The following is a 20,893-nucleotide window of genomic DNA, read 5'->3' as shown; positions in this document are numbered from 1 at the left end:
CATTCTGTAGACCAGTATTTTGTATGAAACAGTGTGTATGACTGATAGGAATGTGTGAAGAAGAGGGGGCTCAGAAGAGCCCCTCCTTGCTTTGTTACAACTAGTCTAAGGAGATGGATTGTTTTTATTTAAACATCTCTGGTTTGGGGCACCTGGGTGGGCTCAGTTGGTTAAGCGTCCAACTTCAGCTCAGGTCATGATCTCACGGTTTGTGAGTTCGAGCCCTGCCTTGGGCTCTGTGCTGACAGCTCAGAGCCTGGAGCTGCTTCCGATTCTGTGTCTCCCTCTCTCTCCGCCCTTCCCCTGCTTGCTCGCTCTCTCTCTCTCTCTCTCTTAAAAATAAACATTAAAAAAAAACTGATTTTCACTATTTAGGGAAGTATAGTCATTTAAAAAGAAAAATAGATCACTGGCATATTTTCAGATGTTAATGCGCAACAAGAACCTCCATACTTATTTTACTTATTTGCACCTTATTAAAAAACAAGTTATACCAAAGCTATAAATGGGTTAGGAATACTCCAGAAAAGAAAATTGTTTCGCAGAATTACTCCTTCCTGTGAAATGCACAAACCAAGGGATTCAGACACTCTCAGTGGGATTTCTTCACCTGTTTCATTTTGGAATCCTGCATCCTTTTTCATTTTTCTGAGCTATAGGATCTCTTAGTCTAAAAGCCCAATCTTCAGAGGTGGACCAGGCTGGGATGAAAGGCAGCTCAGGGAATCAGCAAGGCTCAGTTTCAGAGCCTCTCTGACAGCAGGATCAGCTCGCCAGGAGTTGTCTATACCTCCTAGGAGGACCCTAGGCCACCCTGGTCCCTGTGTAGCCTCGAGAAGGTGGGGTCTTGAAGTTATCCCAGAACTGTGCTGGGCAGAGCAAGAGAGGGTCTGAGGTCACAGGCTTAGTGACAAAGCAAAGGAGACTGCAGCCAGCTGCTGCCTTGGGTTTCTTCACATACAGATCCACTGTGAACAGGCTAGTTTTTGTCAGAAAATGTAATTATAACTTCAAAAAAAAAAAGGCTATCTCCTCCTTTCTGTTATTTGTACATCTTCACTCAAATACCTTTAAAAATATATAACAGAAAAACCATAATGGTGGCTAAAATCTGAAACATGGTTTGCCTTAAGGCTGTCTTTTCATGTCCCAAAACCTGCAGTGAACAGCCTCCGCTTTAAGTTTCCACAGCAAGTCATGGAGTAGATTCGAGTGTGTAAATCATGAAGTCCTGGTTAACAGACTTGTTGAAGCACCGAGTCAGCGATCAACAACCAGCCCAGCCCAAGCACAAAAGGTGAAAGCAAGATTTCATGTTCCTCGCCTGGCCGCTTGATTCATAAGCCTCGTCAAAGACGACACTGGGGAAGGTGTGGATGAAAGTTCAAAAACGCATGTAAATTTCAGAAGTTGCTGCAAAACGATCTAAGTTTCTCCTCCACTGGCAAGCAGTGCTGAGACTGGGCCCTGGAGCTGCGCCCACAGAGGCCGTGTGCTGTGCGGACAATATGGCCACAGAGCACCTGTGAGGGGCAAGAATCCCGAGCCGTGAAGACAGAATTTGCAAGGAGGACTCATGTTTGAAATTTTCCCAGCATACGGTCTCTCCACACCACTGACTTTGTCCCACTGTTTGGGGAGTTTAAGATTAATGGTAAGGTAACTCTTTGCCTCCTAGAAAGTTCTCTGTTAAGCTAAGAGAAATGATGACAGCAGAGTAACCATAAGTTTTGCTGCATTAACTTCACCTGTGTGTATGTAGATCACCTGCAGCTTACGTGTCCGTCCACATACCCAGGGTGGCCTGGATCTACCAGGGACCATTGGATACTGTCACTGGATGCACCTAGAATAGCCTCACCACCATCTCTCCCCTGCTTTTCTCTGCCTTTCCTTTGCCTTTATTTGTTCTTCTTCCCCTCAGCCTTGAATGCACACATTTTCTTCCCTTTTTTCATAAAATACTGCTTTGAAAGGAATCTCATTATATTGTCTCTTTCAGATCTTTTTTTTTTAAAGGTTAAAAATTTTTTTTTTAATTTTTTTTTTCAACGTTTATTTATTTTTGGGGGGACAGAGAGACAGAGCATGAACGGGGGAGGGGCAGAGAGAGAGGGAGACACAGAATCGGAAACAGGCTCCAGGCTCCGAGCCACAGCCCAGAGCCTGACGCGGGGCTCGAACTCACGGACCGCGAGATCGTGACCTGGCTGAAGTCGGAAGCTTAACCGACTGCGCCACCCAGGCGCCCCAGGTTAAAATTTTTTTTTTAATGTTTATTTTTGAGAGAGAGAGAGAGAGAAAGAGAGCGCAAGCAGGGGAGGGGCAGAGAGAGAGAGAGAAATGGAGACGCAAAATCTAAAGCAGGCTCCAGGCTCTGAGCTGTCAGCACAGAGCCCAACATGGGGCTTAAACCCACAAGCCGTGAGATCATGACCTGAGCTGAAGTCGGACATTCAGCTGACTGAGCCACCCAGGTGGCCCAAAGATTTTTTTTTAAGTTTATTTATTTTGAGAGAGAGCGCACGAGTGGGGGGAGGGGCAGAAAGAGAGGGCGCGCGAGAGAACCCCAAGCAGGCTCTGCACTGTCTCACAGAGCTGTGAGATCATGACCTGAGCCGAAATCAAGAGTCGGACGCTTAGCCGACTGAGCCACCCAGGCGCCCCTTGGATCTTTATTTTTTTAAAACTTCCTCTTGTTTTTAGATGTTTATTAGTATTTATACTTATGGAGAAACTGAACGTTCAAGCACTGCAATAAACTGTGTTCTCTTTAATCATAGTATATGATTAATCATAGGATTACAAATGGCCTTGGTAAGTATGAATAGGGACCATTTAAATATTTGGCAATCTTCTAGGTTAAAAAAAAAAAAAAAACTACCCAGAATGCTGGGGTAGATGGGTATTGGCTTTCTGTCAAAGTTAAAGTACAAGATGAGCAGGGCTGTAAGATACAGAGATTTCCGTATACTTTCCACGTCCGATTTCTTGTGCCGCCGATACCACCATTTTTGTGGTTTAAGCTTTTCAGGGACTAAATAAAGACACGTAACAGGCACAGTAAAATTCATGAACTTGTAGTAGCCATTCCTAATCGAAGGTTAGAGGCCTGAATTGTAGCACGAGACAGCCCGTCACACCCACACAGGGCAGACCGCTTTATTTTTATGTTTTTCTATGCAGTGAGATGAGTAAGATTTGCTTCTAATAAAGGTAAATCAGGAGAAAGAAAAAGCAAAAGCATTTTAGCCGTGCTACATAAACCGAAGGTGACATTTTATGGGTAGGTCTGAAGACCAAAGGATCGTCTATTGTCATAAAACCGAGTTATAGCCTCTCACTGTTGAGAAAGCATTGCTTGGGAGTCTCAGGTGAGTCCTTTTGAAGCAGCGTTTTGAGGAGAGGATGCCCTTCCCAGAGCGTGCCCACTGGGGAGTCCTTTCTGCCCCCATCGCAAGCTGCAAATGACACCTGTTCCAGGCCACCCAGAGGCTAGGGCACACCACTTCATCTTCCTGACCCACCTACCCCTTCTGTAGATTAGCTAGCAGCGGGGGGAGCCATTTCCAGTCAAGTTTCATTTTCAATAGAGCAAATCCTATTTTCCCAATAAATGGAGTTGAAAACATGGGTGAGGAAAGGATTAACCAACCCCGTGGTCTGCTGGCCTCGAGCCACATCTCTGAGTGTCTGTGACATTAATTTGTGCAGTGGAGGTGCCTGAGTCTATGAAAAGCATTAGCGCCCAACTGCTTACTTGCAAAACTGGGAATTATCTGTTGGATGTTGACTTAGAGCAAAGTAAGCCTGTAAGAAAGCCCTGCAGTGGATCAGACCTACTGTCCCTGATGTCTCCGATGATCCCGCTTAGAGAACAGAGGGAATGGCTTTGATTTGGGGCACTAACTTAAGGGTGCAGGTGGAGGCCAGCACATCCAGAATCGGATACTCTTGACCTCCTGAGCATTAATCTGGAAACTCCACACACGGTACAATGTATCCGTTTTAAGTTTGTTTACCTTCTCTTTAATGACTTAACAGAAAAAAACTGCATGATGAAATATATTTTCTCCAAATATATATATATTTATATAATATATAATCTTAGTTAACTCAAAGGTATATACATTGTATAATAAATAATATTTATAAAAAGAGACTTTTTGAATATAAAATCAAAAAGATCAACAACTTCTACAACTTTTTACAAAACTTTGGATACAGCAGGTTGGTAGGAAATTTCTGTTGGATACTATTACCTGACTACGGCAAGAATAATTACAATGCACTCAATGTACTATTATTAAATAATTACTTGTCAGCTACTTGAATACGCCCCAGAAACATGACTTTATCACTTTTAATATAGAATACATAGATATGAAAAGACTGTTTTTGAAAATTTGTATCCATTCTGCTGAAATAATTCTCACATAAAGCAAGCATCATCTGGTTGACATGATTTAAAACTTCAGTCTAAGGTGAGGTGGGGAGGGGCATTTCAGACTCTCTGGAGAGGGGATGGGGTGTGGATCTTTATCAGGGCTCGTTGCCAGCGGATTCAAGAGGGCGGGCATGGCTTCTAGATGGTGGCGGCAAGCCTGCCTGGGCAAGCGGGAAGACCCCGGAACCTTAGGTCAGCGTGAGGCAGACCAGAGAGAGAAGGGAGAAAAGGGAGAAACGACTTTGTCCTGGACTATTCTTCCCGATTCTCCTTAAGACACAGCTGCATCGATTCATACTGTCCGATCCGCCTGCCTCCATTCTGCTAGCCTCCTTCAGGACGCGCCAGAGGACCAGCAAAGAGCAAGGGGAACTCGGCCGTGAGAGGCTTTACCCGAGGGACCGAGTGACCGCTTGCCCCGCTTCGGACACCCAACCCTGATCCTTGGTAACTGCGCGGATGGGTGCGGTGTCCGCGTGCAGGCGAGGCCGGAGGGTGCGTATTAAAGAACTCGGCGCTTCTGTTTACCCACACAGGCCAAAGAGAGAAAAGGCCAGAAGACGTGTCTGCTTCACAGAGGAGACGAAGGAGCGACTTTTAACCCCCCACCCCCGGCCCCCTGCCCCGTCTACGAGTCACCAAATTGGAACTTCGGCACCAGATCGCCACTCCCTGACCCTTTGTCTAACTTCTACCAAGGTGGCCTAGACTCCCAGCCACTCTACCTGGGCTTGTTTTTGTGGAGAATCTGCCGGTGAGCCGGGCTGGGAGGGATTGAACGGCCCCGTCTAAAGGTACCACTTGTTGCTTTAGGAAGCTACTGGAGCTGCAGAAGGCCGGCCCCCTTGAAACATAACCTATTTACATCATCCTCTGAAAACCAACAAAAACAAAACAAGCAAAACAACCCCACCGTCCCGCGTTACTGGTGGAAACCGCAGAATGGGCAACAAGAGGGGGAGCGGCTCTGACTGCAGGTCCTAAGAGCCTCTTGTGCAGAACCGGGTTACAGAGAAAACGAGACAGAACACGCGGCTGCTTTTCAAACAGCTTACCAGGCCACCCAGCGCTCCTGGTTCTTCGAAACTCAAAATCCTACTCCCACAATCGCCTTGGGCCTCCCTACCACTTTATCCTAGCTCAACCTATGGCTTTTGTCAGAATGTGGAAGGACATCAGATTTGCACAGGAGGAGACGGAGAAAAGGAGACTGCAGGGGTCTGTCCTACTTTGTAACTCCCACCTCACGGGCGTCTTGGCGCATCACCAGAAGGAGCGGTCTGGAAACAGAATCTTGCCCGTGCTGAAGTCTTCACCACCGGGCAGAGAGCTCACGGTAGCCCAGCCTGTTCTGTCGGAGTAGAATTTTTTTTTTTTTTTCCATTTTTTATTTTCTTTAACATGTGCAAAGAGAAGCCTGGGGTCCGTTCCTATCAGACCCTAGAGAACTAAAGAGAAAGCCCCTTCTTTAAAAACCACACACCATCCAGAGCAGGGTGAGAGACTTAAGAGAGAGCGCGAGGGGGGCCTCCCCGTCAGCGGGCGGCTCGGGTCCAGGTAATTTACCGCACGGGCATCTGGCAACAGTCCGGGTTCCTTGCTGTCTGGTGCTGAGGGCTGAGCCCGGCTCCAGGTCCTGCTTCCCATGGGACTTCGGTGAATCTGCCCAGCCACACACTTCACCCGTTCCCACTGCCCTTTGGAAAACAAAGAGGAAGAATTAAGAGACGCAATGCCTTTCTCAGAGAAACCACCCGTTGGGGGGCTGAGATCCGAGGCTGATGACAGGCGACCTCGACGCTTCTCGACACTTCTCGTGTGCCCGGGGGCTAACGGGGGCACTTAAGTGGCTTTTCCGTACCCCCTGCCCTCCTCTGCTTTTGGGGCCTGCCGCTGAGGAAGGGTGCGAGATTTAAACAGGAACGGTAGGGCTTTAGCCACCACCGATGTGGATCCAAATCCTACCTGCCCCACCTTCTAGCTGGGAGCTCAGGCAGCAGGGAGCCTGGGCGTGGGCAGCTGTCCTCTTGCAAGAATCTGCCCTGTGTAGACCCCGGGGGAACCCTGCCAGTCTAGCCCCCCCGCCCCATTCCCACCGAGAGTGGACCCATGCCCTGTGCTTCCCTGTCGCACCGATAGTTTGATGATGAGCCGTCCACACAGGAGCACGTCTATTTAATTAACTGCGAATAATTCCTTCTCAGGAGAGCACCAAAGTGCACATCTTACTCATTTGTGTACTTCCATCTCATAAAGGATTTGAGCCCCAAAGCGCTTTCGTGGGCATCCCCAATCAACCCTCCACTCCTCAGGGAGCTGACAAGACCAAGGGAAGATTATTTTCCGGGGGCAGAAGCCGAGGCTCAGCCAGATTAAAGGGACATGTCCAAGGTTTTGCAGCAAGTTAGTGACGGATCCAGCACTTGGGGCCAGCCAGGCCACCTGACTCTTGTCCAGAGACCTGTCCAGCTTACTGGGCTCACAACATCTGAATAACAAGGAATAAACCCGGTACTTGCCAAGGGAGGAAATGAGTGGTAAAGCATGAGACCCAGAAGCTACAAGCAATGGAGAAGATGTTTTCCCCACCCAGGGGGGCCCGGGAATCTCTGGCCTTCCTGTGGTAGAAAGCCATTTGACTGGGGCTCGCTCCCCACCCAGCGGGTGGAGGGCACATGTCCCTGCCAGCCTGTCTTGAAAGTTCCCATCTTGCCCATGGTGTCAGTGTGGATGAAAAGACGGGCGAGATAACCAGGTCTCAGCCAATCTTGGGCCCGTGGCTTCTGATCAAGCAGCAGGCTTGGGGGAAGTCGCTTTCGGAGGTCGGCTCTGCTTAGCCTGGGAATCTTTGCCGCCTCCTCGGACCATGTGCCAGGCCCTGTGTATACAGCCATACGACGACCCCGTGAGGGACTGGCTCTTGTCCCCAGTTCACAAACGAGGGAGCCAGGGCACAGAGAAGCTCAACAGCTCGTCCCAAATCACTCAACAAGTAGAGTATTTGTTCAAAGGGCACCACATTGGGAGAGAGTCCTCCACTCGTCCCAGAGCAAGGGCTCCAGAGTGACCGGAGAGGAGGGGCCTGGGGACCTGATCTACCTAGATGTGGCATCTTGAAAACGTGTCTACGTAGCACTTTTATAAGGCTGGAAAAAACACTATTCTACTTCAGAAATGGGAGAAAAGAGGGCTGAAGATGTACTGATACCTCTTAGGGTCAGTACTAACCCCAGGGGCGGAAGGCAGGGGATTTTCTGGAGCCTGAGGGTCAAGACACCTCCTTCTCTGCTTGGCAGATGGCTCTTCTTGGCTGCCCACCTGGAGGAGGGGACGTGCTGGGACGCAGCTGCGGGTCTGAACCAACGACCCCCTAGAGCCCCCTAGAGCCACTGATGGGACCTGGGCTGCTGCTGCTACGGCCTCTGCAGTTGCCACACACGAAGCTTCCTGGAGGCAGAGACCTGGGCTCAGTGTTCCGACCCCAGCAATGGGTAAGCCAGACAGATGTCCAGTGTGAGTGTTCTGAAATTCTGACTTCCCCAAAGCTCCCTCTCAGAATGGCCACATCCTGCTTGATGGTGGGGACACCATGTTGCCTCTGGCCATAGTGGCCATGCTACAATGGGCCTGTGAGCTCTTTCACGGTCGCTAACTCTTCTATCCTCGTGAGAAGCAAGAAATGAAACTTGGCCAGATGATGACACCATCTCACTGCATGAAGACACCCTCATGTCACGGCTCTCTGACGGCCTCTGTCCCTCTCTGTTAGTAGGAGATTCAGACAAACATACACCCCTGGTGGCTCATTTGAGCCTCACGACACTTATGTTAGGCTCCCACCATCACTGTATAGATGGGGACACTGGGCTTTGGGGTTCCACGGCTGGTACGTGATGGAGCTGGAGCCACCTCTGTCCTCTTTCCACTGGCCACACTGCACTTACTCAGACACCAAGAAAGTACCACCAACTTCCAAGTGCCTCCCGCTGCCTTTCCGGGCTCCATCCCGGCCAGGTCGTAACCTGAGCTACACTGAGGGGCCTCGCAGATGGGCTGAGTGAGTCCCCTTCACCCAGAGCTCTCCCCATGACCATGACCTGGGTTCCCCCAAGCCTCAGGGAGGCCCGGCCCCGCCCCCAGGCCCTCACAGCCTAGACGTGCGCCACCAGCTCTGAAGTGCCCTCTGGGGAATTGCATCACCTGGTGGGGTGCTCTTTCCTGCCCTGCCCCCGGGAGGGGGGGTGAGGGGATGATCCAGGCAGGCAAGTTCTTTGCAGTGAACCAAGCACTGTCCCCAGTGTCCTTTCATTGGTCCCCACAGCACCTCCGGGGAGGATGGCAGATAAGGAGGCAGCTCTGTAAAAACGCTCTTGTCTTGGTCCCCCCGGCCGGCAAGCGGTGGCAGCTGGACCAGGGCTCATGACTTTATAGACTAGGCTCCCTCTCAGGGCAGAGAAGAGGGAGAAGAGGCATAGTGGCCTCAGCCCTTCCACCTCCAAGACTCGAGGACCACCCTCCATCGGTCCTGAACTATGCTGGGGACCTATGGACACAGGGGCCTGGCACCTGCGTGTCTCCCACGCAGGCCACCTCTGGGAAGCTTGGGAACATAATCCACCAGCCTTTGATCCCTTGATTACTCACCACCATCACTCTGAACTTGAATCCCTCCTCCTCCCCATCCCCTTCCATAAACTCGCTCAGAGTGCCCCCGCCCCACCCAAGCTTTAGATCTGTCAGGATATGGGCTTACATACACCGCTTCCCCCCACCCACCTCCTCCAGGTCAGTAGGATTTATGCTTGTGCAAAAACTTGCCCTCTCCGTTCAAGGTGGATGCAAAAATGACTCTGCCCCGGGGGTAAAAGAGGATCTTTGGCCTGCGATGTCAAGTATTTTAACCCCCTTGTTTTACGGTAAGGAAACGGAGACCCACGAAAGCGGAAGAACAGGAAATTAGGGAGTTCCTGGAACAAGGCAACACTGGGACCAGAAGTCAGGTGTCCTGGCTTCCAACCCCAGTGTCCCTCCTCTGGCGCCACAGATGCTCGGCAATGACAGCCAGTGGCCACGCAAAAGTCTGACCTGGCTCATAAGTGACTAACTTGTACACAAATGTTAATCAATTGCTTGCCGCCTTGTGTGCACACTCTCGCTGTTATCTGTGCTTTGGGCAATCCGCGCAGGAAAGCGGTCCAAGGGTCATTGCCACCGAAGCTTGGGAAATCCCGGCTTCCTAACTCATCCCTGGAAACTTGTGTGCCTTGGGTGACTCAGGAATAGAAGCAGGCTGCTGGAGAAGGGGCGAGGGGCAGATCCAGTTCCCTGCCCCCTGCCCCCCCTCCCCCTCTCCCCACCCCGCCACCCTACCTGGCTCCCTACTTGCAGGTGTGTACATCGTAGATGCGGATGCACTCCTGACAGCTCACGTAGCAGCACCAGTGGAAGATGCAGTGACATTTCTCCTTCCGCTTCTCCGTCCTCGTGTTGTGGCCGCGGCCACAGCAGAGCAGGTCGCAGCCATCGATGCCATGGGAGGTGACATTGCAAGTCCGGTCCCTGGTGCCAAAGGAGCCCGTCTCGGGGTTGGGCTCGCAGAAGTTGGGGGAGTTCTCGTAGTAGACCAGGTCCCTCTCGGTGGGCGGCTTGAAGAGCGCGTACTTGGCGCGGAGGGTCTCCACCCAGCCGCGGGATTCGCGGTGCTTCTCCACCACCATCTCGGAGGCGCTGTCGTACTTGTCCTTGAGGAAGTCGCCGATGGCGCGGAAGTCGGGCTGGGCCCACCAGCAGGTCTTGACCTCGCAGCTGCCTGACAGCCCGTGGCACTTGCACTTGAGGTGCATGTGGTCCAGGATGGTCTGGGGAAGAGGAGTGGCAGCTGGCCCCGGGAACGACCCCACCTGGGAGTACACCTAGGCCCTCCCACTCTGCCCCCACCCACCCCCATCCCTGGAGCCTTCTCCGAGCCTACTGGGTGCCGGGAAGACAACGGATTGGGGACCGAGGTGCGGACCTAAAAACGATGACCATCGTCTCCCTCCCCTTCACAGCCCAAGCATTGGCAGAAATCACAGCCATTTTTCAAAGCTGCAGGAAATAGGGATTGCGATCCCCGTTTAACAGATGGGGAAACTGAGGTCGGGAGCGTAAGTGACTCGCCCTAGGTCAAAACACCAGAGGAAGGGGTGGGGGTTTAATTCAAAGCCGAGCCCACCGGTCTTCACAGCCCTGCACAGGCTGCCCAAGTGCACTGGATGGGCTGGCGGGTACCTGCGCCACGGGGCCGCCACACTCCCGAGTTGACGCACCCCCGGGGAAGGTGGGCGGGCGCGCGCGCAGGGGAACAGCCCAAGGAGAACGGAGGGTGAACGGAAGGGGTGATTGTGGGGCGTGGGGGGGGGGGGGTGACAGGCTCCACCAGGGGGAAAGAGGAGAGCAGGGAGCCCGCATGTACAAGAAGCACCAGAAGGGTAGGGTGGGGCAGGGGTGGGGCCAGCCGGGAGGGGCAGGCACAGGGTCCGAAAAGGGGTACCGGGCAGGGTCGGGGCGAGAGCGGCCGCAGCTCACCGTGCGGCCCGCCTCGTTGTTGTGCTTGTTCATGGCCGAGCGCGCGTCCGGCCTGTTCTCGCGCGCGTCCGCGAACTCCCGGGACACGAGCACCCCGAAGTCGGCGTCCTCGCTGCAGCCGCCCCACTTCCAGCCCTCGCCTGGCGGCCCCTTGTGATGCGAGTCGCAGCCGCAGATGGTGGAGGTGCCCTCGGCACAGGAGCGCGTGACGGCGAAGGCCACGCCGGCAGAGGCGATGGCGTGCACGAAGGCCGACTCGCGGGTGGCTGCGGGGAGGGCATTGCTCAGGCCGGGTCCCGGGGGGCAGCCTCTCTGCCTCGACCTCCCCAGTCGGGAAGAAGGCCCCGAGGACAGAGGGAGGAACCTAGGTGCCCTTCCGACCCCCTTTGACTGGACCAGTCTCTGAGGTACCCCCACTTTACAGATGAGCAAACTGAGGCCCAGGGCAGTAACTGATCAACTCGGGGCCTCAACACCTGCTACAGGGCCAAGCCGAGGCTGTTAAAAACAGCGGTGGGTACTATAACTCTGGCAGGTTGCTGAAGAGATAAAGTAGTCCTGCTCTGGCCTAGCCCCAGGCCCCCTGCCTTCCAACTGCCCAAATTCCAGAGACCACAGCACACGCCTGAGCGCCCCACTCCTGAGAGAGCCTGAGGTCTGCGGGCGGGCAGCCTGGGAACCCACCACCGAAACGTAGTCAGGATGCCCTTGGGCAGACCCTGTCCTTTTCTGAGCCTCAGTTACCCTCTCTGTAAAACGGGTATAAGTTCCCTGTGTCACCAGACTTCCTGACCAGGACGGCAGTGATCTGCATCCCGAGCCCTCTGCCCGCCACCACCAGGAGGATCAGAAAACAAGGCAGTTCCCTTGGTTCCGCCCCAGGGTCCCGTGAAGGGAAAGGAGAAATTCTTAGGGGTGTCCCCCTAGCCTCCTTATCCTGATAACCACCTTTGAGCTCTCAGTATGCACCAGATTCTGCCCTTCGGGTGCGTTAGCTCATTTAATCCTCTTAACCACAAGGCAGAAAGTCTTAACATAGGCCTGTTTTACAGATGCAGACATTGACGACCACGGGGCGAAGGCCTGGGAGACGACAGTCCAGCTATCTCTCTCCCCGCGGGCGAGGCACCCAGAACCGGAGGTGACCTGCCCAAGGCCACGCGGGCCGGCTTAGGAGCCAGGCTCGCGTCCTGAGTGCGGAGGGAGATCGCGCCCGCCCCCCGCCCCCCGCACACAAGCGGGGAGCCTGGTGGCCTCATGGGCCACCTGCAGAGGAGCCGCCCGTCCCGCTTCCACGGACCGCCCCGCCGGCGCAGCGAGCCCGCGCAGCCCAGGCGGACCGCGGCCGCGAGCCACCAAGGCCGGGGGCCCGAGCCCCACCGCCCCGCTCTCGTTCCAGCCCCCCCCCCCTCCCCGGGCGGCCCGGGGACCGCGGCGCCGAGGACCCAGCGCCTCGCTTCCGGCCGGGCCCGCGGCCTCTCGCGGCGGCGGCGGCGGCGGCGCCCGGGCCCCGGGCCGCGCTCGGTTCCCAGCCCCGGGGACGCGGGGGCGACGGGGGCGGGGCGGGGATTAGCCTGGGAGCGGCGCTGACAGCCCCGCTGTGCCGGTCCCCGTCCGGCGGGGCCCGCTGGGCCGCTCAATCCGCCTTTGTTCGCGCGGTGTCACACCGCATTACCCGCATAATGCGGCCGCCGGGCCCGGGCCGCCGGGCCGGCCGCCACCGCGTAGCAACGGGCGGCTCCCGCGGCCGGGCCGCGCCCCCGGCCCCGGCGCCGGCCCGCGAAATCCCCATTGAAGCGGCGCCCCCCGCCCCCGCGCCGCGCCGAATGGCCAGAGGGCGTGTGAATGGCGCGGCGGCCGCAGCGGGCGCGGGGCCGGGCCGCGCGGTGGGGGGCGGCGCTCGGGCCCCTTTCAAGCCGCCTAAGCCCCTCCGGGCCGCCCGCGCCGCCCCGCCCGCGGAACGCGATCCCCGGCTCGCCCGCGCCCCGCCGTCGCGGCCCCGTCGTCTTCCGGCCGCCGACCCCCGCGGCCCCCGCCCCACGGGCGCGCGGTGCGAGTCCCCGGGCCGGCCAACCCGTGGGGAGTGGGCCTCGGCCTCCGCGGAAGAGGCGCGCCCCCGGGACCGGGCCCTGCCACCCTGGCTCTCCAAGCGGGAAGGTGGTAGAAATTAACTCTTGGCGGCCCACACGGCTTGGGGGCTGGCCAAGGGCCGCGCGCCAGCGTGGAGCCCAGGGCAGGGTTCGAACCCGGTTCACGGCCCGGGCTCTGGGCGCCAGCGCGTGCGTGGGCCCTTTTCCCAGACCCTCCTCGGCTTCATCAAATTCCTAGAGTTTCGGGCAAGTTACCCAGCTCCCAGCCCCGGCCCAACACAAAACTGCCCTCTTGCAATTTAGGATGATGAAGGGGCAGGTACCAGAACCCACAACGGCGATTTAAAACGTTAAACACGGACGTGAATGGGGAATAAGCTCAAAGGGCCCGATTTTCATTGCCAAATGTCCCAAGAGGGTCAAAGCCATCAGAAGGCGAGTCTTGCTTTTGGGGAGCGCGTCTAGACGCCAGGCTGTTTGATTAAGCGCTCCCTGGCCCGAGGTGGGGCACCGGAAGGCGGTGAGACCGACACACCGGCAAGATCAGGTTTGAAATGCAAACCGCCGCCACTTGGCCCCAATTAGAGGCCAAACCTTTTATGTAAACAAGGAATAATTAGCTTTGGTAATAGAAGCGTAAACAGAACCATCATCCATTGATTCGCTAATTGCCCTTCTGTCCCTTGACAATGGCCTGTAGGTCAGAGCGACTCAGCGCACTTGAGACACAGGTAAAGGGGGCACGACACACTCAATGTAGGGGTCCATCTCCCCACTTGCCACCCACCCCCTGTCAGATCCACCTGGCTCTCAGATCCCTTTTCCTTCTGGCTATGAATACAGTTTTGTAGAAGGGAGGGCCAGGCTCACCAATTTGGGTGGCAAAGCCCTGGTGGTGGTCCGGAGGGTTCAAGTTGCGACAGGGGCGGTGGGGGGGAGGGGCGGTGGGGGGGAGGGGGGGTGGGGGGGGGAAGCGGTGGCTCCTTGGAAGCCAGCTGGGGTCACTACCTTCCTGGACACTGCAGTTCCTCAGAGTTGCCCATCTTCAGCCCAGAACTCACAGCCCCAAAGTCCCCTTCTTGGGAGCAGTTGCCCCCCTACCGCTCGCTCTCTTTTGGTCATGTTTGAAGTCAAGGTGGGTGAACCCCATTCATTTCAGGTACAGCGGGTTAGACTCCTGGGTAGCAGGAGGGCTGGAAAGTTACCGGGACACCAGCACGCCCAGTAGCCCCTCCACGGTCCTTGGGCACGTCCGGCTTGCAGGGCACATGGCGACCAGCGGGATCTTCTCCCTGAAACCTTGGGGGCAATGCAATGCCACCAGCTCCAGGCAGTTTCCTCAACTCCAGAATTTTCTAGAAGGGAGGAACCTAGAGGTGGTGATGCCCACATCCCACCCAAAAGCTAGATTTGCATAGCACTTAACACAGTGTTGGGAAAATGTCGCAACTGTCCGCATCAAGGCCTGCCCCCTCCACTGTGCAGCCGGGAGCGGGGAGGAAGGCCATGGCCACCTCTCCTGCCCTAGGATCTCAGGAGACAGAGCATCTCCAGGCTGCTCAACCTCCAGTGGCACCTGGGAAGGTGTGGCAGCCAAGGTGACCCAACTGGATCCATCCAGAGAGGGAGCCCGCCCACTCCTGTGGAGGCTGTGGGCCGTGACCGGCTTTATGGCCCTCTCCTGGGGACCCTGGGCTGGGAACTGAGGCCTGCTGAGGTGGAAGGCTTGCGTGTCCTCATGCCCTCCCCCAATCTAGCCCCTCACCCACCTCCTACTCAGCCCAGAGACAGTACCTTTGTCTAGGACGGGCCCGAAGATGGCCAGGCTGTCGTCTATGGTGGTGCAGTTCCAGCGGCGGCCCCGGAACTGGTGCTGGCACTCCTGGATGCCCAGCTTCACGCCCTCGGCCACGCTGGGCATGATCTCGATGTAATTGCGGCAGAAGCGCAGCTGCTTGGGGACCAGGCCTGGGATGGAGCCGCAGAGCAGGGGCTGCGAGCCCAGAGAGGTGTACTGCTGGCCCAGGGCCAGGGACCTGCAGGCAGACAGAAGGCAGTGGCATTGCCGGCACAGGGCACACGGAACGTCATGGGCATTGCGTCTTCCTCGTGAGCCCTCTGGGGGCAGGTGGAGCGATGGAGGGCCCGTCAGCCCGAACCCATGGCCTTGAGAAACGTAGTACCTGAATGCGCTGTCTTGACCTCAAGAATACACCATCCCTTGAAGGGCAGAGCTCTGACCCAGGCCAAGTCAGCCCTCTGATGTGGGCATATCTGACGTGAGCACAGTGACCAGTAGGAACCTCTCGTGGGGGCCCTTGGGGGCAATGCAATACCATGAAAAGAACCCTGGACTGGAAAGATCCTATTGAGAGCCCAGGTTAAGTCCCTCCTAGGCTCTGGGCCAGTTGCCCTGACGGGCATTGAAGCAGTTGGGCTGGACAAGCTTCTAGGGAGTCTAAGTTTCTAGAGCCACATAGAGACTCCAATGACCCATGGGAAATAACCCAAACCCAAGTCAAGGAAGCTGGCAGGAGCTGGCCTGACCCCAGTCCCAACTCAGCTAAAGCAGAGAAGCCCCGGTCCCCGTGGGGAACTTGTACATGCATGTGTGTCTGAGATTTGCACACACACACACACACACACACACACACTGCCCATGGCAGTGCCCCTCCCCAGGATACTGCCTGCCCAGCCCAAAGCATCCCAGTGTCTCCCCAGGGAACTGATGGCTTCTACCAGGTCCTCTGTCCTTTGTCCACCAGGGCCCCCAGGGCCATCTTGGCAGCTTTCTAGAAGTTTCTAGAGTGCCATCTTCCCTCTCACCAGCGATTGGAACTTGGCTTTGTTGCACGACAAGTTTAGCTCAGTGTCAGGAGGGAGAAGATGTCAGAGCATACTCTCCCAGCCAACACTCACGACCTTACTCAAGTCACCTCACCTTTTAACCTTCATTTCTCAAGCCATATCCGGTCAGACCCTCAGATTTTATTAAGAGTCAACAGAAGGAAAGGTCTTGGGGGAAGCCGGGGAAGGAGGAACAAGAGTTTAAAAAAACTAGAAAATTCAAGGTGCTGCTCTTCCACTCTCTCCCCCAGCACAGGAAGAGCAGGGATAACATTTTGTGGGAAAGACTGAGAAAATGATCTGTGGGTCTCAGTGGACCTCAAGGCCAGTCGCAATCAGCCCTGTGGTCAGGACAGTGTGAGCTGGAAGAAGGGTTGCATGGGGGCCCTTTACATCCAGCACCGACCCCAGCAAGGTTCCAGTCTGGCAGTGACCTTGGTCAAGTCTCCCACACAAAGTGATGACAGAAACCTTGGGAAGAGGGTCCAGAAGACCCCAGATTCAGATCAGGGGGGAAAAAAACCATGCAAAAGCTTCCTGGACTAGACACAGGGCTGAACCAAATGTCTGCCATTCATCAGCTCTTACTACGTGCTTCATTTCTGATCAGTTCTCCAGGGTGGCGACGAAGAAGCGGAGGTTTAGGAAGGAAGTCAGCTTGCTCAAGGCTTTTTGGTGCCAGGTCTGCGACAGAGCAGGGCATGCTCCCCGAGCTGAGTCTTCCCCTTGGGTTTGCTTCACTGAATCCTCAGAGCAGCTATGTGACACAGAAGGGGGCATTACAGCAGCCCTGTTTCCAGATGGTGTAGACTTGTGTACTGAGTAGCCAGCCCAGCTGGCAGAGCTGCTAAGAAGTTGCTCATCGGACCCCAAGACATCTGGCTCCAGAGCCTGTGGGGCAAACCACTGTGCCACCTGTCTTCTTGGCTATGCCTGCTTGGGTCCTGAAGGAGGCAGGACTGGCCCATCTGTGGCCTGAGCCACATCACCGATCCCACACCCGAGTGAGATAGAGCGGGTCGGCCCAGAGCCCCCGGATGGCCACATGGCACCCGGCACCCAATGGAGCCCTGTTCTACCCCTGCCCCGCTTCCAGTTATAAACAGGTTATCATGATAACCGTGATATTCAAATATCTGTCACTGATTATATGCTGGGCCAGTTCTAAGCGCTCGTGTCTCTTACCTTACGTAATCCTCATAGCAAGTCTGTGAGATAGGAACTTCATTATCATCGTTATTGTCCCATTTCCTAGATGAGGAAAACTGAGGCCCGGAAGCCAAGTAACCTGTCCAAGTCTGCAGGACGGCCAAGTGTCAGCGTTGAGCCTCCCTCCCAGTTCGGGCTGCCTCCCCACCCGCTTTTAGCCAGGACCTCCAGCCCAGCCCCGCCAGCCGCCCGGACAGCACTGCCTCACTGGAGTGGGAACCCGAGCTCGGGGCTGGGGGTAGATAGCACGGCGCCATCCTGAGAGGACGGCACGGGAGCGGGGCTCCCCTGGGAAGAAGCCCAGGCCTTTCCCACTCCCTCCTTGGACATGTAGGACCCGAAGCCCCATATGAGGAGGACAGTCGGAGACAAGAGCTGAGCCCCGGTGGGGAAGCTGCCACCCCACCTGGGTTTGGTCCTGAGTGTGGTGCCATGAAAACCCCTCTCCAAGGGTGTGGTGCTAAGTCCTTACCCCCTCCCCACGCCTGTCCCAGTGCGGCACGGGAAGACCTGGGCCCACTTCCCAGCCTCAGCGTCCTTCCCCTTTGGCCAGGGCCAGTCTCCCCGGGGTCCCCATCACGGGCCCCTGTCCACGCCTGTGTCTGGAGGTGTGGACCGCCCCTGCGGTGGCCGCGCTTGCCGTCAGCTCGGCCTCCTGCCCCCACGGCACACACTTCTCGCGGCCGGTCTGTCTCACAGTCACTTCTGGCACCGGGGACCCTGTCCCACGGCACCTCCTCCACTTATTGGTCTGCTCACCAGCCAAGGCCCCCAAGGCTCCAGCCTCTTTTTGCCCAGCGATGAAAGTTGGGCCGAGCTGGAATTCAACCCTGGGTTTGTCTGGCTCCAAGCATGACACCCTCTGAAAACAACTCCCTGCCTCAGAGACGAGACCTTTCCCCTTTCCCGCCAAACCCTGGCCCCTCCCTGCTGCCCCGGGGGCCAACCAGCTATTCACCCCAGTGCTGTTTCCTAACTACGGGTGTCAATTTCCTTAACCTTGCCGTGCCTCAGTTTCTCCACCTGTAACATAGACGTAAGAGGAATAAATGATGGTCGTGCGGTTACTGTGGCGGGGGGTGTCCCAAGCACTCTGTCCCTGCCCTGTCAGCACCCTCAGCCTCCTGCCCTCCATCTCTGACTTGATAGAACACATCAGAATTTTCAGAACCCCTTCCCATCCATCGCTGGGAAGGATGCCTGGGCTCAGAGCAGCTCAGTGCTAACCGGGGTGGCTGGACAGACACCTGGGATCTGGCTGAGTGTTAAAGGCACCCAAAGGGCAAGGGCACAGAGACGTTTCCAGGGGGCTCCTTGCCAGGGTTCCAGCTCGGATCTGGATATCCCGCTGGCAGTGAGCAAGGCCCTCTGGGGATGGGGGCGACGGGCCAGCAATGGGGCTGACGAGGCCTCGGCCGTGGGACTGACTTCTGCAGGATGGCTGCCGTCCCCCAGACATGGCCTGGCACCACCACCACCCCCCCCACCCCCCCCACCGAGCCTCCTACCCGCACAGGGCTCAGGTCTGAACCTCTGCCGCCACGGATGCGTCAGTTCAACTCACAGCTCCTCGTCCCCCATTAGGAGGTACACATTCCCCTGGAGAGGGTCGGGGTGGGGGGCCGCAGAGCAAGCCTCATTCTCCCTAGTTCTTCCTGCCTGAGTGCAAGCGGCTCCGGGTGCTTTGCCGGGCAGCCTCCCACATCCGCGCCTCTGCTGGGGCTGCGCCCTCCGCCCGGAGTGCCCGCCCCCTGCCAAGCTGCTGGCGAGCACCTTACCCATCCTTCAACACATGCGTCTTGGGTCACCTCCTTTCTAAAGACTTTCGGGGGCTCCCAGGTGAAGGTAACCTCTCCCGCCTCTGTGTCTTTGCTGTACTTTATTCCTATCTTATCACAAAGCCCTGGACTCATTTGTTTCCAGTTTGATCTGCCTTGGGGGTAAGAGTTCCCCAGGGAGAGAGGTTGTGTCTTCTCCCATCTCTCCAACACCTCGGCCTGTGACACACACACACACACACACACACACACACGAGCACACTTGGTCTACTGAAAGTCCAGGCCACACGGTGGGTAGTTGCTAATTCTCAAGGGAAGGATTGAAGGAGTCACTCCTTCCCCCAAAGGCCGGTCTGATGTCCTTTTCTTGTAGTGTTTCGGCCTTACTCCCCAGGAATCCAGGCATCCGGAGGTCTCGCCTCCACACAGGACAAGACTCCTCGGTTCCGCTGAGGAAGTTCCTATGGTTAGGACCTGCGGGCAACAGCCAGGCTCCCAAGGGAGGTAGGGACCCGCCTGGCATTGGCAGCTGGTGAGGGGGAGGGCGGAGGGCACTGCCGGGCCTTCCCAGCTGGGCAGGGGCTATTTATACCCAGCTCCTGGCCTTGCCCTGCCCGACGGCCCTGCCACCCTCCCCTGAGGACAGCTCGTCCTCCACCCCAACCACCCACCGCCCAGCTGGGCTGAGGACAGACACGGGCAGCCGGGCAGACGGGCACATAGCAGGTGCCAGCATGCAACAGGCTGCTCGTGGGGCCCTCGACGTTGACCTCTCGGGGGGAAATTCCCTGTCTGAATAGGCTGGCCTTGAATATGTGCACTGCCTTATCCGACTGCCACCGCACCCTGGTTCTCTCCTCTCCCCGACAACACCTCCAGAGGCTGGAAGGCGGGCCTATGGGGCGGGCTAGGGCAGAGATAAAACTTGTAACCCAAGAACGCAGGTCGGCCTGGATGCTGACTTGACTTACGCGCCACGGTGATACTCACAAGTGCTCTGCGCAGGGAGCGTGTCCCGTCTGGTGTTGCTGGCATTGTCGGCCCCCGGATTCTACCATCCACCCATCATGCCCCCCCACTTCGGGCCGACTGTCTGTGGCAGGGGGGTACAGGACATGCCGTCCCTGCTCTGCTTTCCTTTTAAGGCTCCGTTAGGGCTGGAGCCCTGCACCCAACCTCCGCTGCACCCAAACTTGTTTATAGTTTTTACCTTGCCCCCCCCCCCCCGCCACCACCAACATAATAGGGTTTTAGAGATGGGAGGGGCCTCAGGAGTCACAGTCTCAGTGTTTCGTATTTGTTACCTGTTTTTCTTTCCGAGTGGAATCACACACAGCCTTCCCCCCTACTCCGCTCTACATAAAACAGATCATGGGGCGCCTGGGTGGCGCAGTCGGTTAAGCGTCCGACTTCAGCCAGGTCACGATCTCGCGGTCCGTGAGTTCGAGCCCCGCGTCGGGCTCTGGGCTGATGGCTCAGAGCCTGGAGCCTGTTTCCGATTCTGTGTCTCCCTCTCTCTCTGCCCCTCCCCCGTTCATGCTCTGTTTCTCTCTGTCCCAAAAATAAATTAAAAAACGTTGAAAAAAAAATTAAAAAAAAAAAACAGATCAAAAAGAGGGGCCCGTCCTTCGAAAAGCGAAACGTAGAATCACCACGCAATCCAGAAATGCCACTCCTAGCTACGTGCCCAAGAGAACTGAAAGCAAGAACACGGGCACGCGTATATCAGCCTCACGGCAGCGCGACAGGTAGGCACCCCGAGTGTCGGTCAGATGAACGGACAACGAAATGTGGCGTGTCCACAAGGTGGAATATTGTTCAGCCACAAAAAGGAATGAAGTTCTGGCACCTGCTACAACATGGGTGAACCTGCTCAACATGATGCCAAGTGAAAGAAGCGAGTCACCAAAGGACAAATGTTGTACGCGAGGAACCTGGAGTAGGCAAATTCCTAG

The 20,893-nt window shown here is 56.2% G+C and overlaps 1 protein-coding gene across 3 annotated transcripts in view; it reads right to left on the bottom strand.

The window, feature by feature from the left end:
* Positions 1–4,334: 4,334 nt before the first annotated feature.
* The window catches only part of WNT3 (Wnt family member 3), a 48,842-nt gene continuing 32,283 nt past the window's right edge, over positions 4,335–20,893 (bottom strand). The window contains exons 2-5 of one of the 3 annotated variants that reach the window (XM_043584853.1): positions 14,899–15,140; positions 11,015–11,280; positions 9,830–10,305; positions 4,335–6,144 (exon numbers count right to left, since the gene is read on the bottom strand). In XM_043584853.1, coding sequence (XP_043440788.1) covers positions 5,916–6,144; positions 9,830–10,305; positions 11,015–11,280; positions 14,899–15,140 — 1,213 coding nt within the window. In that variant the 3' untranslated portion in view covers positions 4,335–5,915. Of the gene's footprint in view, positions 6,145–9,817; positions 10,306–11,014; positions 11,281–14,898; positions 15,141–20,893 lie in introns of all 3 variants that reach the window. The other 2 variants (XM_043584855.1, XM_043584854.1) reach the window with 2 other exon arrangements.

Source organism: Prionailurus bengalensis, chromosome E1 (assembly GCF_016509475.1).
Source record: "Prionailurus bengalensis isolate Pbe53 chromosome E1, Fcat_Pben_1.1_paternal_pri, whole genome shotgun sequence".
NCBI classification, from domain to species: Eukaryota; Metazoa; Chordata; class Mammalia; order Carnivora; family Felidae; genus Prionailurus; species Prionailurus bengalensis.
Note: the sequence above shows the minus strand (reverse complement) of the source record. Positions and strands in the feature narration are given on the sequence as shown.